Source organism: Rattus rattus, chromosome 3, assembly GCF_011064425.1.
Source record: "Rattus rattus isolate New Zealand chromosome 3, Rrattus_CSIRO_v1, whole genome shotgun sequence".
Taxonomy (NCBI): Eukaryota; Metazoa; Chordata; class Mammalia; order Rodentia; family Muridae; genus Rattus; species Rattus rattus.
The window spans coordinates 20,279,516-20,296,293 of record NC_046156.1 but is presented as its reverse complement, the minus strand read 5'-3'; the positions used below and the strand labels follow the sequence as shown (position 1 = coordinate 20,296,293).

Here is a 16,778-nt window from a genome sequence, read left to right as displayed (position 1 = left end):
AATCTGCCCATCCATAGGCAGATTTCGCTTTTGAGCATCAAACGCTCTCGGAGACTTTGAAATAGGTTTAGTTTAATTCTGCACTCAGCGAATTTGCAGACGAGTTGCCTTATTTGGATTCCTTCCCATCCCCGCCTGCCACTTACCCAAGCTAAAATGTATGTCAAAGGAAGCAGGGCTCTTCTTAAAGGAGATTTGAAGGAAATCTTCCTCAATATTTAAAGTGCTTGACAAAGTTGTGTTCACATGGAAGTTGGTTTTGGGATCAGGAAGTTAAGAACGGGTGGCTTATTTACATTACTGGGAGAAAGCTGTTCTAATAGGATTGACTTGGGGCACTAATTAATCACCCAGGGTCTCTCCATTCACTAAGCATATTGCGTGAAACTTCCCTGCTGGCTGAGGCTCAAGGGCAAACCTTGGGCTGCCCGCCAGCTTACTTTTTGTAGGCATTATGCTACTGTTATGAATTAATGCAAGCCTAATGTATTCTGTCAGTGGTTTATTCTCCTGTGGCGGTCTTTGCTGGTTAAACAGCTTTAAATGAAATTTTACATTAAGTATGAAAAGAACTTTTCTTTCAGATGAGGAAAAGGGGATTTAAAAAAAAATCATCTTTATAATCTTTGTCGCCCACAGTGTACACTCATTCAGTTCTTGCAAAAATCTGCTAGATTAATTGAATAAGTCACCGACGGTGTGTTAGTTTCTTGCCATTATCCGAGACGTGACCTTCTATGGCATGGTAGTTTCTTGCCATTATCCGAGATGTGACCTTATATTAAGCTTCGGAAACTTTCTCTATTACATTTTAATTGCAGCAGCACCGTGTGCTTATTCCGTATCTACTGAACACAAACGTCCTAGCCACTTGTTCTTATGTCTGCCTTTGTGAATACAGTAACTGTATCCGTGCAGAATCTAGCCTGCTAGGCAGCCCGGTCACATTTGGTAAATTCTGGAGCCAGTTCTGAACCAGAGCTTGTCATCTAAGTCCCCCCCTTATCGGGCCGTATTATTGTTTATAATTCATACAGCCCCCCCCCATACTTTCATTTTGCCTTGGGACGGTTGAATGGTCTTAATCTTTAAGAATGAAGTGTCTATTTCCATATCGACTCGTTACATTCGTCTGGATTATTTTTGAAGCTTGTTGACTTGGGGCACATTGTTTCATCCCTCACCTCACCGCCATGGTGCTCTGTTCAGAGAACAAGAAGTTAGTGGGCATCTTTGAGCCAGAAATGAATATTACTTATTCATATCCCTCATGCTGTTCTTCATCACTCTCAAGAAAAAATTCTAATAGAAAGAGGAAAATCCAGAGTGAGTGCATTCACATGGGATGCTTCCAAGGCAGTGCTTCTTGAGAACTCCCGTTTCCTGTCTTCAAACTCTGTGTGCTGTGGCTGTATGCAAATGTCCTGTATGCAAATGTACTGTATGCAAATGTCCTATATGCAAATGAACTCCTAGAGTCTGGGAGATAAACTCTTACAGAAAAGAACATATAAATGACTGATGTGTCAAAACCCATTCCCCAAGAGCGGAGGTCAGCACTCGGTAGCATACATGGGCTTCTCATGAAGGGCGAAGTTTGGTTCTTGAACGCATACATGGGCTTCCCGTGAAGCTTGTACCCCTTAGTGTGCAGAGCTGATGCTCTTGGCTGAAAGGGATCCATCCCACCTCTTTTTATAGCATCATGAAAAGTTGGAAAGGGGGAAAACTGAGCTGAACACACGGAATAAGTAAGTAACCGCCAGTGGGCAGGCTGCCTCTTGTTTCTGACATCCACTCCTCCTTCCTTTGTGAGTCACGGAGCCAGGGAGGACATCAAAGATGCCTCCTGTATAGAGGTTTCTTACGGAGGCTGTTTGTCATCTACAACAAAGGGCTGATTGCTTCTGTGCCTCCTTTCTCGTGATGATCAATGGGTCTGGATCCGTGTTCTCCGGATCCTTGTTCTCCGGATCTTACATCCATCCCGCCCTTACTTATTTATGTTTAGGTTTTGATTGGATGTGAAGGATCAGAGAGGAGATCCAGCCTAGCAAGCGTACTAAGGGAATTTTGAACGTGGGCATGGAGGCAAAGGCACCTGACGTCACTTTTCTTGTGACCGGTTTGGTCAGAATTATTACTTGTGATAGCTGTTGAAAAGGCTCCAGGGTGTTCCTAGGAAGTGGGGTTTTTCTGTGAGGACTTAACCATTTCAAAAGGCCCACTGTGGGGAAATTCAGTCCCTATTAGAAGAGGGACCCAAAGTGCTCTGAGGCTTTTTGAGGTGCTCTCTGTAAGTTCATTTCTGAAGTATTGTAATTTTCTTCTAATTCTAATGAGAAACGCGTCTGAGTTCAGCACGGTTTTCTCTATACCTTTGCCTGGATGTACAAATGTATATGTTTGAGGCACAATACGGCTTTACGTTTCCGTGCCACAGAGTGCACTAGCCAGACAAAAATCTCTCCATCTACGGAACATAGGCCTCCATGAGCACCCCGGTTTATGAATTTGGAAACCGAGGAACGGGAAGGTCGAAGTACTGGACCAGGCTCACATGTTTGGGATTCAGACCTAACTCAAGATAGAAAGACGGGGAAATGTTTGGAGATCCCGGGAAGGGAAGGCAGCTCTGCTCAACCTGGAATCCAAAGCCAGGCACCCAGCAGCATCAAAGCAAGGATTTCCGAGCTATTAGTAACTGCTTCCGGCCTTCCTCCTTCTCAGCTATAAACCTACAGTTTGTTAGGAATTTTCCCAGAAACCCCATTTACAGGGAAAGGACATATACTAACTTATTACCCTAGTGGCTTCTGGTTTATCATATTATAATCCAGCCAAGGCGTTTCCAATAGCAAAAGGACGAAAGAAGGACGAAAGGTTTCTTAGCCGTCTTTTGAGGTGTAACTCGAGAGCTACCAAAATGGTTATGTGACTAATATCAGGACAACTGTGACATCCCCTCGAAAAACTCAGAATATACATGTTCTTCCTTTGGGACTCTCTTAAGAATCCCAGTCACGCACTTGGGTCTGTCTTAGTTTCCTGTGAGCCCCCTCTTTCTCTTAATCTTTATGCTTGAGCCTGTTTTAAAACACTCCAAGTCTGCTTGATGAACTGCTAGTCCTGAAGTTCTTTTCTGTCTTGAAACCGTGAATCACAGTTCAGCCAAACATGAGGCACATAAATGAGGCCCGTAGGAAACGTCTCAGACCGTGAGCATGGTGGTGCGGAGCTCTGTCTCAGTCCCCTTCCCACTGACAAGCCTAGGAACATTTATCTAATGGCCCATAGCCGTCACCATTCGCCCTTCTGCTTCTTGTCACCAAGTCCTCCGGAGGCTCCTCACAGACTTCCCCCAGATGTCTGCCCCTTCTCTCTCTGGCTGGTGTCTTTCTCACCAGGATAGCTGCAGTGGCCTCCCAACTTGCCTAACTACTCACAGCTTGGCCTCCTTCCTTTCATTCTCTGTACTGGAATGAATAAGTTTTCCAAGATGCAAACCTGGTCCCCGCCCCTGTTCTGCTTGGAGCTCTCACTTGGTTTCCCATGGCTTGGTGGTCCCTCGGTGTACACACCACACACAGTGTGCTAATCATGCCCTAGCTTAGCCCTCTGGCCTCTAAGTTCTCAAGCTTAAAAATCTACATATCTGGGAGACATGGCTCAGCTGCTAACAGAACCTCTTGCTCTTACAGAGGACCTACATGGAACCATACAACTCTCTGTAACTCAGTTCTAGGTGCCTCTTTCTGGCCTCGGTGGGCACGAGGCACACATATGACACACTCATACATGTGGGCAAACACTCATGCACATAAAATAAAAACCAAACTTTTCTTTAAAAACCCATACATCACAGTGACCTTTCGGGCGCGTTACTGAGAGAGCTTGTTGCCTTCTGCTAGTTTCCATGTAGTGAGACATTGCATTTCTAATAAGTGCCCTGGTGCTGGTCCTGGTGCAGAGCCATCCTGGGAGGACCACTGCTGGCCTGAGCCTTGTAGCACACTTGGAGACTCCTGAAGGGACCCACTGTGCCAGACTTTGATCCTTCTGCATCAGCTGTTGCCTCTGTCTTCTTCCCTTTCAAATACAGCTAGATTGTTGCTTACTAGGAAGCTTCCTCTATCAGCATTGTGCCCCCCCCCAACCCCAATGCCTCTGTTTCTATGGCAACTTGTCTATGCCTCCAGGAAGGCTCCATTCCCTGCACCTAAGTTGTGGTTTTATTTATGTGCCCCTATTAGCTCTTTCTTAAAGGACATCATCTGGTTTTTTTGCTTTTTGGGGACATGGGAGGGATGACGCTCAAAACAGGGTTTGTCTGCATAGCCTTGGCAGTCCTGGAACTGGCATTGTAGACCAGGTTGGCCTCGAACTCAGAGATCCTCCTGACCCTGCCTCTAAGTGCTGGGGTTAAAGGTGTGTGCCACCTCTGCCTGGCTTTCTCATTCGCCTTCCCGTCCCTGGCACCTAGCATGACGCCTGCTCAGTACTGAACATATGAAGTGCGCCTAATGGAATAACCCATCTCGCACCCTTACGAAGAGAAGTCGTAGTTTGAATTTTATTTGTGTCAACTGTCTGCTTGTTTGCGTTCGCCCATAAAACATGTCTGTGGTACTTTGTTTTTGAGTTAACAAGTTCTTTCAGCACAGAAGCTGTGCACCTAAGAGGACTACACTTCTAGTCAGAGTTGGTGAGTGCTGCTTAACTCCGACAGTGGGAGCCTGTTCCCCAGAGGCTCACGTGTGGCTACAGGTAACTTACCTCTTACGCTTGTAGTTTGACATACTTCCAGTCCATTTCAGCCTTCACCGCACCCCTCTGGTGTGTCTTCAGCCCTGCCTTTGTCTAATAGCTGGGGGAGGGGTGACAAGTGGAACAGCCAGTCAGAGCAAGCCTTTTCTTGACCTTAAGACAAGCAAAGATTAGTGGGCTGTAAGCTCACAACTTCCATGTTTCTATCCAGGAATGGAAGCTAATCCCTCGTGTTCCTTTTTTTTTTTTTATATATGCTTGCATTGCCTGGGTAATTTCCAAGAATATGGGTTTCACTGCATACATAGCTCTCCCCCTCCACATCTCAGATTTCTAGCTCTTGCTAAAAATGTCAGGGTCCGAGCTCTAACAAAGAGCTCTCTAGCCCAGACTGTCTCGGACGGTGGGCATTTCTTTAAGGCCTTCTCCTGGAACAGTGTGCATTCAAAGGGAAAAGCCCCTTTCATGGTCTCTGGGAAGATACTGCAGGCTCGTGGTGCTGGGCTGTTCCAAAGAAGTCCCCTTCCTGGCCCCCTTTTCCTTTCCCAGGCTCTGGGTGATGGACTGCTTCAGATCCTGTTCTTGGCGTCAAGCCCTGGCAGTCCGTGTCCACAGTTCCATAAACAAGCGAAGGGTAGCCTTCAGGTGGCTGATGTAGACTGAATCATGTATTATTCCCTCTCATGCCCGGTCACGACAGCTCTCCCAGCAGTTTAGAACATCTGGGGTTTCCATTTTGTTACTCAGAAAAGAGTCACAGCGTCCTACAACGCAAAGGAAGACCCTGAGCACTGCGGTTCTAGGCTACTCTGAATGTTTTGCTCACACAACGTGAGAATTACATGGATCCCCCAAAACTGTGGGTGTAGGTATTTTATAGCCATTCATTAAGACCGCTATGAAAAGGAGTAGAAAAGATTCAAACCAGAGTTCGTTAGTATCTCTTAAGTACATAGATACTTGGCGAGCTGTTCTGGAAGGATCCTCAAGAAGAAAGAGAATTAAACAGAGCTCAGGTGCTGTCACATTTGCTTTATTTGTACACATGCCCCGTGATTAATATAGGCCCTGGCTGTCCCACTGTCTGACATGAGGAGTTGTCATTCTTTCCAGTCCTGTGTCCACATGCAGACACGACATGGCCATACCTGGTGTGGCAGGGAAGTGCTGAGGAGAAGGAGCCGGAATTCATCTTGTACCAGGGGTTTTCTAATTCAGAAAGGGAAGCTACCCGTTAGGGTGGCCACTGTGGGTAGGAGTTGGGGAGCAGGCAGGGAAATGTCTGAGGAGAGGTGGGGGCAGGGAATAATCTGCATGGACTCCTTGCTGTCCCCGGCAGTGGGATCTGCCTTTTGCTGGCTTTCATGTGCTTTCCTGGACCCCACAGTTTGGAGCAGTTAGTAACCTTAGGCATTGGTTAGATCAGGCAAGGACAGCAGGGCTCCGGGAAGCCAAGCTCTGGGGACACACTACAGTCTTCACGGTGGCCTGCGAAGCCTGACACAGCCTGGCTACTGCCAGCCTCTGTGCTCTGCTTCTCGGTTCCTGGCACTTTGTGTCCCACTTTGTTCCCATCTGTCCGGGGCCTCAGTCCAGATGTCCGGCTTCAGCTCGGGTGCTGTTCGGACATCCGCCAACCAACTCCTTCGTCCCTTCCTTGTGCCCATAGGACATGCGTTTTTTTCCTTAATATTCATTTTGTTTTTATTTATGTGTCTCTCTGTGTGGATGCCCAGAAGAGGATGCTTAATCCCCTGGGGCTTGAACTGGTGTTGTGAGCTGCCCAACATGGGTGCTAGGACCCCACATCTAGTCCTCTGTACCAACAGCAAACTCTGAACTAACTCCGAGTGGTCACATGCTAATGCCTGCCCTGCACGCGGGTTTCTTCCGGGAGATCCCCCACTGCTCTAGATACACGGCAGTGTCTGCCCCTGCCTTCCACCATGCTTTCATGCTCCTCTCCAGCAGCGGCCCCGAGCAGCCAGCCTGCTCGTCTGTGACTTTGTATTGCGTGTCTTTCCTCGCACGGCCCGGCTAGCATGTCAGTGCTACAAAGCAGGCAGCTGTCCTCTCAGTTCCCTGACTTGTCCAGAGCCCTCCAGTGGCTGCATTGCCCACTGTCGACGGCCAGCAAGCCCTGCCTTCCCCGTGTTACTGTACTGTGTGCACCGTGCAGCACCTGGGCTAGAGGTCTGTGGCGATACGTGCTCGGGCCACACAGAATGGCCTGGTGGCCATGTAAAGCGAGAGACACCGGCCCTGGCCTCCGTGGGGATTGTCCTGTTTACAGAGCCGAGATTGGTGTGTAAGGCCATCTTATCAAGACCATCCTGGACAGTTGTAAACTGGGACATCAGAACCCAGTGGCAAGAGCGGGATTGACTTTTTGTTCATTGAATTTTCCACCCGCTCGCCCTTCCTTCTTTGCTATTGCAGGAATTGTACTCAGGGACTTTTTACTCCTGAAACAAGCCCTTGCCCCACGGAGACAGGTATTGCATTAGTGTGTGTGCTTAGGAAACCTGTGTGAACTGGCCACCCATCTGCCGGAGCTGGAGTGTTGGCTCTGGGAAGAGGAGAGTCAGAAAATGTGAGCTTCCCTGCCAGCTCACTGGTCACTGTCCAGAGACAGCCTCGGTGCACCTGTCCCGCCTGCTGAGACAGGGGTTTCTTTCCCGGAATGTTATCCCACTGTTTTTTCAGGCTGTTGGTGAGGCTCAGTTTCCTGCCCTGCTGATCAGGAACTTTGTTTCAGTCTGGGCAGCTCCCAGGGATGAAATTGCTACATTTTAGGCAAACAGGAGTAAAGAGTGTTAGTTTAGAAGCCGCCTGAGGACTTGGATGAACTGGGCCCTGGTATAAAACCGCTTCTTTTTAGGAATACAACTAGCAGAGGTGATAGAAATATATGATGATTTCAAAATAATTTAGTTTTCAAAAATACAAAACGTGAGATTTGCTTCGCAGAGAACTCAGTTAGCAGCCAAGTACTCATACAAGAAAAACATCCTTCCGAATTTCTGCTAGGTCCCTGAGAATGGCACCCAGAAGTTGATTCTGTCTGCAGAGCAGTGGGTTTTATTTTTCCCGTACTGGGAAGTTGAAGATGGGGCCCAGTACTAACCACTGAGCTGCAACCCAGGCCCACGTTGGGATGTTAAAGGGCCATAGTTTCCAGGTATAAGATCAACTACCCTTCACACCTCCATCCTGTCATTACCGAAAATGTCACCAACTTCTCGGTAGTTCTCGGTTCTACCCACGTTTCCTCCAGACGCCGGACATGATCAGTTCCTGTCTGTCCTCTCCAAGCCTCTTCCTTTGGATCCTTGTGGATCCCGACGTCTGCAACCCACATGGTGACTCTTCTTGTCAATGCCTGCTTGTTCCACCCACCACACAGTCTCACAGATGGTCCCCGAGAATCGTCCTGTCACCAGAGTCCTTACAAGGTGCAAAAGTGCCACCCCACACTTGTGTTTCTGACTGCATGCTAGCCCTGCCCAGCTGCTGTCGTTAGCCACAGCTCTATCCCTATGGACTTGTAATTCTCTCCTTACACCAGCAGTTTTATCCTTTCCTGATCTGAAAGTCCTCTGAACTGTAAGTCCAGTGCACACAAGAGCTGTGTCTGTTTTTTCTTGTCTCTGTCTGTCTTGAGAACTGTAAGGTCTCGTACGAAGTTGGAACTCAAAGCGACTTGAATACTGGAAAGGGATGGATTGGTGGCTTTCTGAAGTATCCATTTCGTGCCCGTTAGGATGAGACACTGTTCTAGCCTAAAACAATGGAGCCTGCCAGGATGAAAATAGCTGGCTATGGAAGAAGAGCTTTTCCACTTGACAGTGCGGCAGATGCATCCTCCTGGAATCACCGGTGGCACCTGAGACTATTTTCCCTTCCAGCTTTGCCAAAGGATCAGTTGTGCTGGTCCTGGAAGCCAGGTCTAGCTTCAGTCACCGTACCACTCTCCGTTCCCATGAGGCCGTTCTCAGTTCTGGCTGCACCCTGGGCGCCTAGACATCAGAGGAGCAACTTAGAGTATTAGGGCAAGCCCTTCCCAGTGATCCCACCGAGAGCCGGCCTGTAGAGGGCGTTTTAGACACCTTAGGGGAGACACAGGCTGAACACGCTCAATCTGAGCAACCGTAGGTTTTTAAGTACCACTCGAATAGCTGGAAGGTTTTGGGATTTTATGCTAAAGCTGTTTAACTTTGGTAACCAGCAAAGTCTATGCAAATACACCCCAATCCAGTCAACTCTGAGATATGAAATACTCCAGTTCTAAGCCTCTTAGTAAGAGGAATATGCAGGGCTAGAAGGACGGCTCAGTGGTTAAGAGCCCTGGCTGCTCTTCCAGAGGACGGGAAGTTGCTGACATCCACCTGGCAGTGCAGATCTGTAACTCAGTTCCAGAGGATTGGATGATCTCTTCCGGTTTGTGTGGGCACTGCAAGCAAAACGCTCATATCCATAAAAATAAGTAAAGTATTTTTTAGGAATTTTAAAAAGGAATATTCAGTAGTACGTTTCCCTTGTGTGACCCAGCTCAAGCACCGGCCTGGGCAGCGCTGGGAAAAACAATGTTTCTAAACATAGTTTGTTATCTGTTAAGTAAGAGTAATCCCACGTATCTATCTACGGCACAGAATGGGTGTGGAATACTTTAGGTGAACGTTATTCAGCACGAATGTAATTTAATGTAAGCTTATATTTTCCAGGAGTTGTGCTTAAAAAAATAAAGAAAAGATAAAATTAATTATCAGTTGAAATTTTGCCAAGTAAACATTAACATTTCAAAACAGAATAAATAACACACGGCAACTAATGGGATATTCCTTTTATTCCTAACAGATCTTGGAACCTGGTGTGCCCTTAACACTTGACTTTGAACCCCAGTCTGAACAGTCACCTTTCAGGTGATCCCTGGCTGGTATTGACCACATTGTCAGTACCAGTTTTGCAAGTTTACATTAAAAATAGTATCTTGGGGCTAGACATGGTAGCACATGGCTTTAGTCCCAGTACTCGGGAGGCAGAGGCAGAGGCCGATAGATCTTTGTGAGTTCAAGGCCAGTCTAAGTCTACAAAGCAAGTTCCAGGCCAACCAGGAGGTGAGGCATGATGAGATATGTCTCGAAAGACAGAAAAGTTTCCGTAGTAGTAAGACCTTATGCTGAGGATGACTTTCGTTGCAGGACACAGAAATCAACCCGGAACTGACCCGGAATCTCCTTTACCAACTAATGCTTGGCTTTCATAGTGACAACAGGTACTCTGTAGTCTGCTGGGGGCAAAAGTCATCAACGGACTTACCCAGTGGTGAACCCCGCATGCTGCCCTAACAACCTTACAGGGAAGACGGACCCAGCCAGAGTTCATGGCTGGTCCAAAGCCAGTGGCTGACATGGTCGTAGGCCCTTGGAGGCAACCTGCTGCTGTGGTTCTGGCAAACGGACATGTTTCCAAACTCTCTTCTATACGTGTATGCTCATACCTATAGGTTATGTTCCTCCCGGTCTTGATCAGGGACGCTTCTTTTTGTAGTAGGCTATAGTCAATAAAGATTCTTTTCCTTTTTTAAAGAAAGAACGCTTTATTTGTTTTTGAATTTTTTATTTGTTTGATGTATACGAGTACACCGTTGCTGTTTTCAGACATACCAGCAGAGGGCATCGGATCCCACGACAGATGACCATGAGCTGCCACTGTGTGGGTGCTGGGAATTGAACTCGGGACCTTTGGAAGAGCAGTCAATGCTCTTAACCGCTGAGCCATCTCTCCAGCACCAGTGGTCAAACGGGTCGGATAGCTGGGTAAAATGCCGAGACTAAGGGACCGTTGAGAATAAGTGTTCTGCCTTAAATAGGATATCTCTATAAATCCCCCTAAGGCCGTGGCAACTTAGGATCCCAGCAGCTGCGGTTACCTGAGTAAGATGTGCCCAGGGTCATGCCAGTCCTATAATATCAGCAGGGGTGAAGGAAGGGTGAGGGTGGGGCTTCATAGCCTACCTCAGGATCTGTTGGTAACTGAAGCCTGCCGAGGTAGGAGGAGCCATTTTTTCCTCTGGGAATGTGGCCCATGCTTATGCAGACTTACTGAATTAATTATTAATGAAAGAAAAAAAGAGAATGTGGAGACGAGAGGGACATAGGTGGAGGGGATCCTGGGGGACGGAGAGGGGGTAGTTTGAGGTGGATACGATTCAGATTCATTGTATATATGTAGGATAATTTAAGAACCTAGTATCTTGGGGCTGAGAATATAGCTTAGAGACGAACCACCTGCTTAGCTGTGTGAGAGGCCCAGAGTTGGCCCTAGTACCACAGACAGAAATGAAAATAGTCTTAGCTCAGATTTAGCATTCAACAAAAGTATCGTTACTCATTTCACAACTTCAACAGTTTGACGGGCAGACATCTATGCCAACATTTGCATACACTGCTGTGTGGGAGGAGTGCGGGGTTTGGGTTTGATTCAGTCTCAGAGGAGTAAGGGGTCACTATGACGAGTTCCCAGCCTTCCTCCGCACCCCCCCTCTCGGTTTCGCAGTGAGGTCAGTGTGGGGTTTCTGGGCGTCTTTCCTTCAGGAAGTGGGAAGGGGAAACTGCTTCGAGTGCTGCGTGCCTGTCTCTGGGTTTCGGCTCTTTGCTGTTAATTATTTGGAGCTGGAACAACTTGATTTTAAAACAAAACATATGGGCCGAGGGCAGTTGGGAAGACATTTGCTGCTGACGTAGCGCTGAAGCTATGCAGCACACTGAGGAGGCTCCGCCCTGGTCTAGTTACTCGCCGAGGTATGGCACGGTCCCCATAAACTTCAGATCGTGCCCCTGTCTCCAAATTCTTAAACTCCCTTTTGGAAAGACACAAGTCAGAGCAGGAAACATTGAAGCAAAATAGTAAAGGAAATTGTGAGTCTCTCTCTCTCTCTCTCTCTCTCTCTCTCTCTCTCTCTCTCTCTCTCTCCCCTCTGTGGAAAAGCCTATCTTTTCAATTTTTTATTCTGATTCTTGAAAGAAAATAATAAACATTCCCCCCAAATGTCAAGAGGAGAAAGGAGACCTGTGTGTGCAAAGGGAAGAAAGTCCTCCCCGCACCCCCAGCCGAATTTCTCACTTTTCTCCATGGCCAACACTAGCATGGAGAGCGTCCCTTTGACAGATGGTCCTTATTGCAAAGGCAACATTTTGTCCAGTTTTTGAGATAGTCTCTTGTAGCCAAGGCTGTACTAGAACATCTGACCCTCCTGTCTCCTTGTCTTAAGTGTTGGGGTTGTGGGAAGGCACCCACCTCTTACTTCACCTTTCTGCCAGCTGCAGTCAAGATGGGCGATGTCCTGGTCGTGTCTCAGAATCCTGGCTTGAAGGCCATCCCTTTGCCATCTCTGGTGGAAGATGGGAGTTTCATCGGTGAGAACACTTGGCCTTTGACAGATCTCTGTTCCTCCACATAGGGCCTGTGTGACCCATATTTGATTTCCCCCCTTTCCTAAAGGGTCTATTATAGTGTCAGTTTCAAAGACGACACTCTCTCCCACTCAGTAAGCAGACAGCTTGGCAGATATCGAATGAGCAGGGACAGGTATGCACCCTAGACAAGCACTTGACCGTGATACCGTCTGTTCCTTCCCATCCACTGCTGATGCTGATACCGTGACCTGTCCACAGAGAGCTTTAGCCTTAGAAAGTCAGACATTCCCCCTGGAGTGCATTTGATTTCAGTTGCGCGCAGAGAGTCCTGAACTCTGCCCTCTAGAGCGTCCTTGATCCAAAAGAGCCCTGTGTGTTCCTACCTGTCTGTCAGCTGTGACTGTAGTTGGTCTGGAACCTATAAATACAATACAAACACACCAAGTTGTTTTGTTCCTGTACCCTTTTTCTTGTTTTATATCAGAAACATAAAGTGAAATAGCTCACTGACCGAGGAAGTGGAAGGGCTGACCACAGTTTTTCCACAGGCGTTGAAAACAAGAATTATTTCAAAGCACGTGTGCTGGCTGACTTTGTATCAGCCTGATACAAGCCAGAGCCATTTGGGAATGGGGACTCTCAACGAGAAAATGCATCTACAAGTTTGGTCTGTGGGCAAGCTGAAGTAGGCAAGTCTGGGGAGGCATTTTCCTAATTCATGATTGATGCGGGAGGGCCCAGCTCGCCATGGGTGGTGCCACCCCGGGCAGGTGGTCGGTCCTAGATTATTTAAAAAGCAAAGCAGGTAAGCCCCGCCCTCCTTGGCCTCTGCCTCAGTTCCTGCCTGGAGCTCCTGCCCTGTCTTCAGTGATTGGCTGTGATGTGGGAGTGGGAGGGAAAGAAACCCTTTGCTCCCAGGTTATTTTCGATCATGGTGATCTATCCCAGCAGTAGCAAACTGACCATGACAGCACTTTTGAAGTAGCTTCCTTGGAGCAAGGGTTGGGAGAATAGAGACCCCCCCCCCCAAACTGAAGACACATCGAAACTTTTCTTTTTTACTTTTTCTTTTTTTATTTTATTATATATATTCGTATTTACATTTCAAATGTTATTCCCTCTCTCGGTTTCCCAGATATAAGCCCCCCCATCTCATCCCCTTCTCCCTCTTCTGTGAGGGTGTTCCCCTCCCCATCCAGCCGCCCCCCGAAACTTTTCTATGGATACTTAAAATATATTGGACTCTCTCTTATTCGTTTGCTTGCTTGCTTGTTTGCTTTTTGAGCTCTGTGATGTTCTATTCTTATAAATAGGGACACATTTCCGAGTGACTGATTACCCTTTCTGCAGTCTTCCTCCACTTGGATTTCTTGTCCCCTGCCTCTGAAGCGTCAGAGCTCCCTCCCGTGAATGGCAAGATCTTGCTGTGTGGACGGGATCCTCAGACTTCCCTGAACCTGGGGAATAACCACCTCCCACAGCTGTGCTCTTCCGGACGCCCTCTCTGCAGAGAGCTTTTCTGACATTTAACTTAATCAAGATGTTAGGAAAATAAACGGTGCTCTTACACCGTCAGACCGAAACCGCTTGTCACCCCGCCCCCACCACTCCAGTGTTTGGAGAGGGAACTCAGAGTCTCTGTGGAGTCCAGTCACGTTCAGTCCTGACCCTGGCTTCTTCGTGGGTGGGCAGCACTGTCCCATTGCCACCCGGCCTTGGGCAGCCCAGTTATAAGACACACTGGTGTTTTCAATACCGCCGGGGGTCGGGGTGATACCCTGCCTTTTAAACAACATTTCAGTTTCAGGGTCATTAAAATGTGAAGGGGAAAATGTGCATCTCAGGGCCAACCGGTGGGCCTGAGTGAGAACCAATTAAAGCGGGAAGCCCGTCCCACCTCTGCTTGCATCATCAACACCCCTCCCCCATCCTCAGTGCCGCTGACTGAGCTTCGAGGAAGTCTGCCTTCATTCACTGTGCATGTCACGTGTATGCCAGGTTTTATATGGGGTTGTGGGACACCCTTTAGACTAGGGAGAGTAATGGAGGCCCTTGGAACCACAGCTTTAGTGTCTGAAAAAACAATCAGGATTATTTGGATCTTATTGATCACAGGGAGAATAGGAGGAGGAGTGAATGAAGGGTTGGTCAGAGGACATGGGACTCCTGTGTTCTCTCTCTTACCTGCTCCACTCGAAATGGATCAGTGGGACGGAGATCACTGCACCTCTAATGTGTGCCCTGAACGCTCATGTCTAATGAAGAGTGGTATAGATTCACGCACTCAGCCTCTCCACTCTAAACATTTATTTCATTCAAGATTGTCCCTAGAGATTATAAGTCATGATTATATGGGTTCCCACCCCGTCTCAATGTTACAGTAATTTTAAGCAAGTTGGCAATGGTATTTCTTTTCCTAGCTAATTCAGATTTTCTTTAAAACAAAAAACAAAAAACCTTTTCTGGGTTTTTTTCGTTTTGTTTTGTCTTGCTTTTCTGATCAAGCAATGTAATAAAACAACAAATTGAAAACTTATTTGCTCAAGTAAGAATGTGGTGCTTTCCCTGAGACTTACCCTGATCTCCTCTTTTCTTTCAGTTTTTGGGAATAACGTTTCTTGGAATTGGACTGTGGGCGTGGAATGAAAAAGTAAGTGGAACTCGATGGAGAGGAACAGGTTTGGTTCAAGGCCGGGTCTCGTCTCGAGTGCTTCCCCTTGGTCTTCGATCAGCACAGGGTAACAAACAAACCGTTGTCTAAGGAGAGGAAGCATTCCTCAAGTCTGTTTGGGTGTCTCAAGTGATCACAACATCAAAATAATCAGCAGAGCCACAGCACAGTGAGTGTGTACAATGGAGGATGTGACTGGGCTTTGACTCCAAGCCACAGCCTCACCCAGCCATGATGACCTCAGTCTGCTTATAAATGTCACCATGTGACCTGTAACCTTTCATCCTCCTCTCCCGCCATTTGAACCCTTTTGGAAGATGACTTAAATGATTTTAAAAAATGGCTTTTATTAGGCCGTGTGGTGGGACGGAAGCCAAATATATAAATTTATGTTTAGATATCAGATAAATTCATCACTGATATAAAGAACTCAAATAGGCAGCCAATGGTCGTAAATATCAAGAAACGCTCAAAGTCGATGGTCACATATTGTATAGAAAGGAAAATCCAGACCTATCGAAGGACGGATTCCAAATCACAGTGATGGCTGGGTTCTGGGTTGTTTCCGTCCTAAGCCATGCTCACTCTTGTCTCCACTGTGCTCTCATCTGCGTATTTTGATTTTTCTCTGAATTCCCCATTTTAACCAGTGAAATCCAAAAGTGGGAATCACCCCCTCTTTCCTCCCTGGTTGAGAGTGAAATCACTTGCAGTGTGTTTCAGTTACACAGTGCTCTTACTGTCTCCCCCCTTGTGAGAATGAGCCGTGTTGGAGTTTCGGTCAGTGGTCTGGCAAACACAGGAGTTAGCTTATTCCTCAAGAAGACCTTTCTCTTACCTCGTGGGTATTTGTCCTTGTGAGCCTGGATTTGCTTGAAGGCAAAGGTTCTTTTGGATGTGTTAAATGTAGTAAGAGCTGTTATTTGTAAATAGACAAGAGGCCCAAACCAGGGCTTCAGCCAAACTAAAGGCTTTCAGGTGCCAATGAGAGTTTGACAAGTAGGGGTCCTCTTTCAGATGGACCCGGGAAACAAACTGGGAGTGAAACCATAGAGCATGGCGGGTGTTACGCAGTGGTAGAGCGTAGTCTGGAGTCAGCCCTCGACACTGTGTAAAAGGGGACATGGATTCTGTTGGTAAAATGGGCCTTGTCAGGCATCAATAGGAGGAGAGGCCCTGGGTCCTGTGAAGGCTCGATGCCCCAGTGTAGGGGAATGCCAGGCAGGGAGGCTGGAGGGAATGGGTGGGTGGGTGTGGGAGCACACCTCATGAAGGCAGGGGGTGGAGGGATGGGATGTGGGTTTCCGGAGGGGAAACCCGGGAAAGGGATAACATTTGAAATGCAAATATAGAAAGTATCCAATAAAACGAAAAAAAAAATGCTTGTCACATGAACCTGTAGACCTCAGTTCTTCTCCACACTGATGACAAAAGCCCAGTGTGGTGGCACATTATTTTTAAATCTCTGCTGGAGAGGTGGGGACAGGATCCCTGGAGCTGGGCTACGGAGCTTCAAGTGCCTGTGAGAGAGCCTGCCTCAACAACATGAGATGACGGCAACCGAGAAAAGACACCAAGGCTAACCTCTGGGCTCCACATGCATGTCCAAGCAAGTGAATGCTGCAGCTTGCACAGCACTCCAAATATGTGAGTGCAAATGTGTGTGTATGACAATGCAGAAGTGTAATAATCTATTAAAGAATAAGGAGAAAAGGCATCACTCCTTATTTATGGAATGCTTCTATAACATATAAAACAGACTATGGAGAATGTACTACTGACCAGCAAACAGTAACCTTTTGAGACAAAGCCTTCCTTACACAAAGTAAGACGAATTAAGTTTCCCGAACGGTTAAGTTCATCCCGTGAAACTTCTCTGTTGAATATCAATCGTCTCCTGGATCGTGGCTAGCTGCTGCTTC

General features: G+C 47.3%; 1 protein-coding gene across 1 annotated transcript in view; it reads left to right on the top strand.

Annotated features, from left to right (window-relative positions):
- The window catches only part of Tspan5 (tetraspanin 5), a 160,038-nt gene that overhangs the window by 109,158 nt on the left and 34,102 nt on the right, over window positions 1-16,778 (top strand). The window contains exon 2 of the mRNA XM_032897253.1: window positions 14,785-14,835. Within this exon, the coding sequence (XP_032753144.1) occupies window positions 14,785-14,835 (51 nt within the window). The remainder of the gene's footprint in view (window positions 1-14,784; window positions 14,836-16,778) is intronic.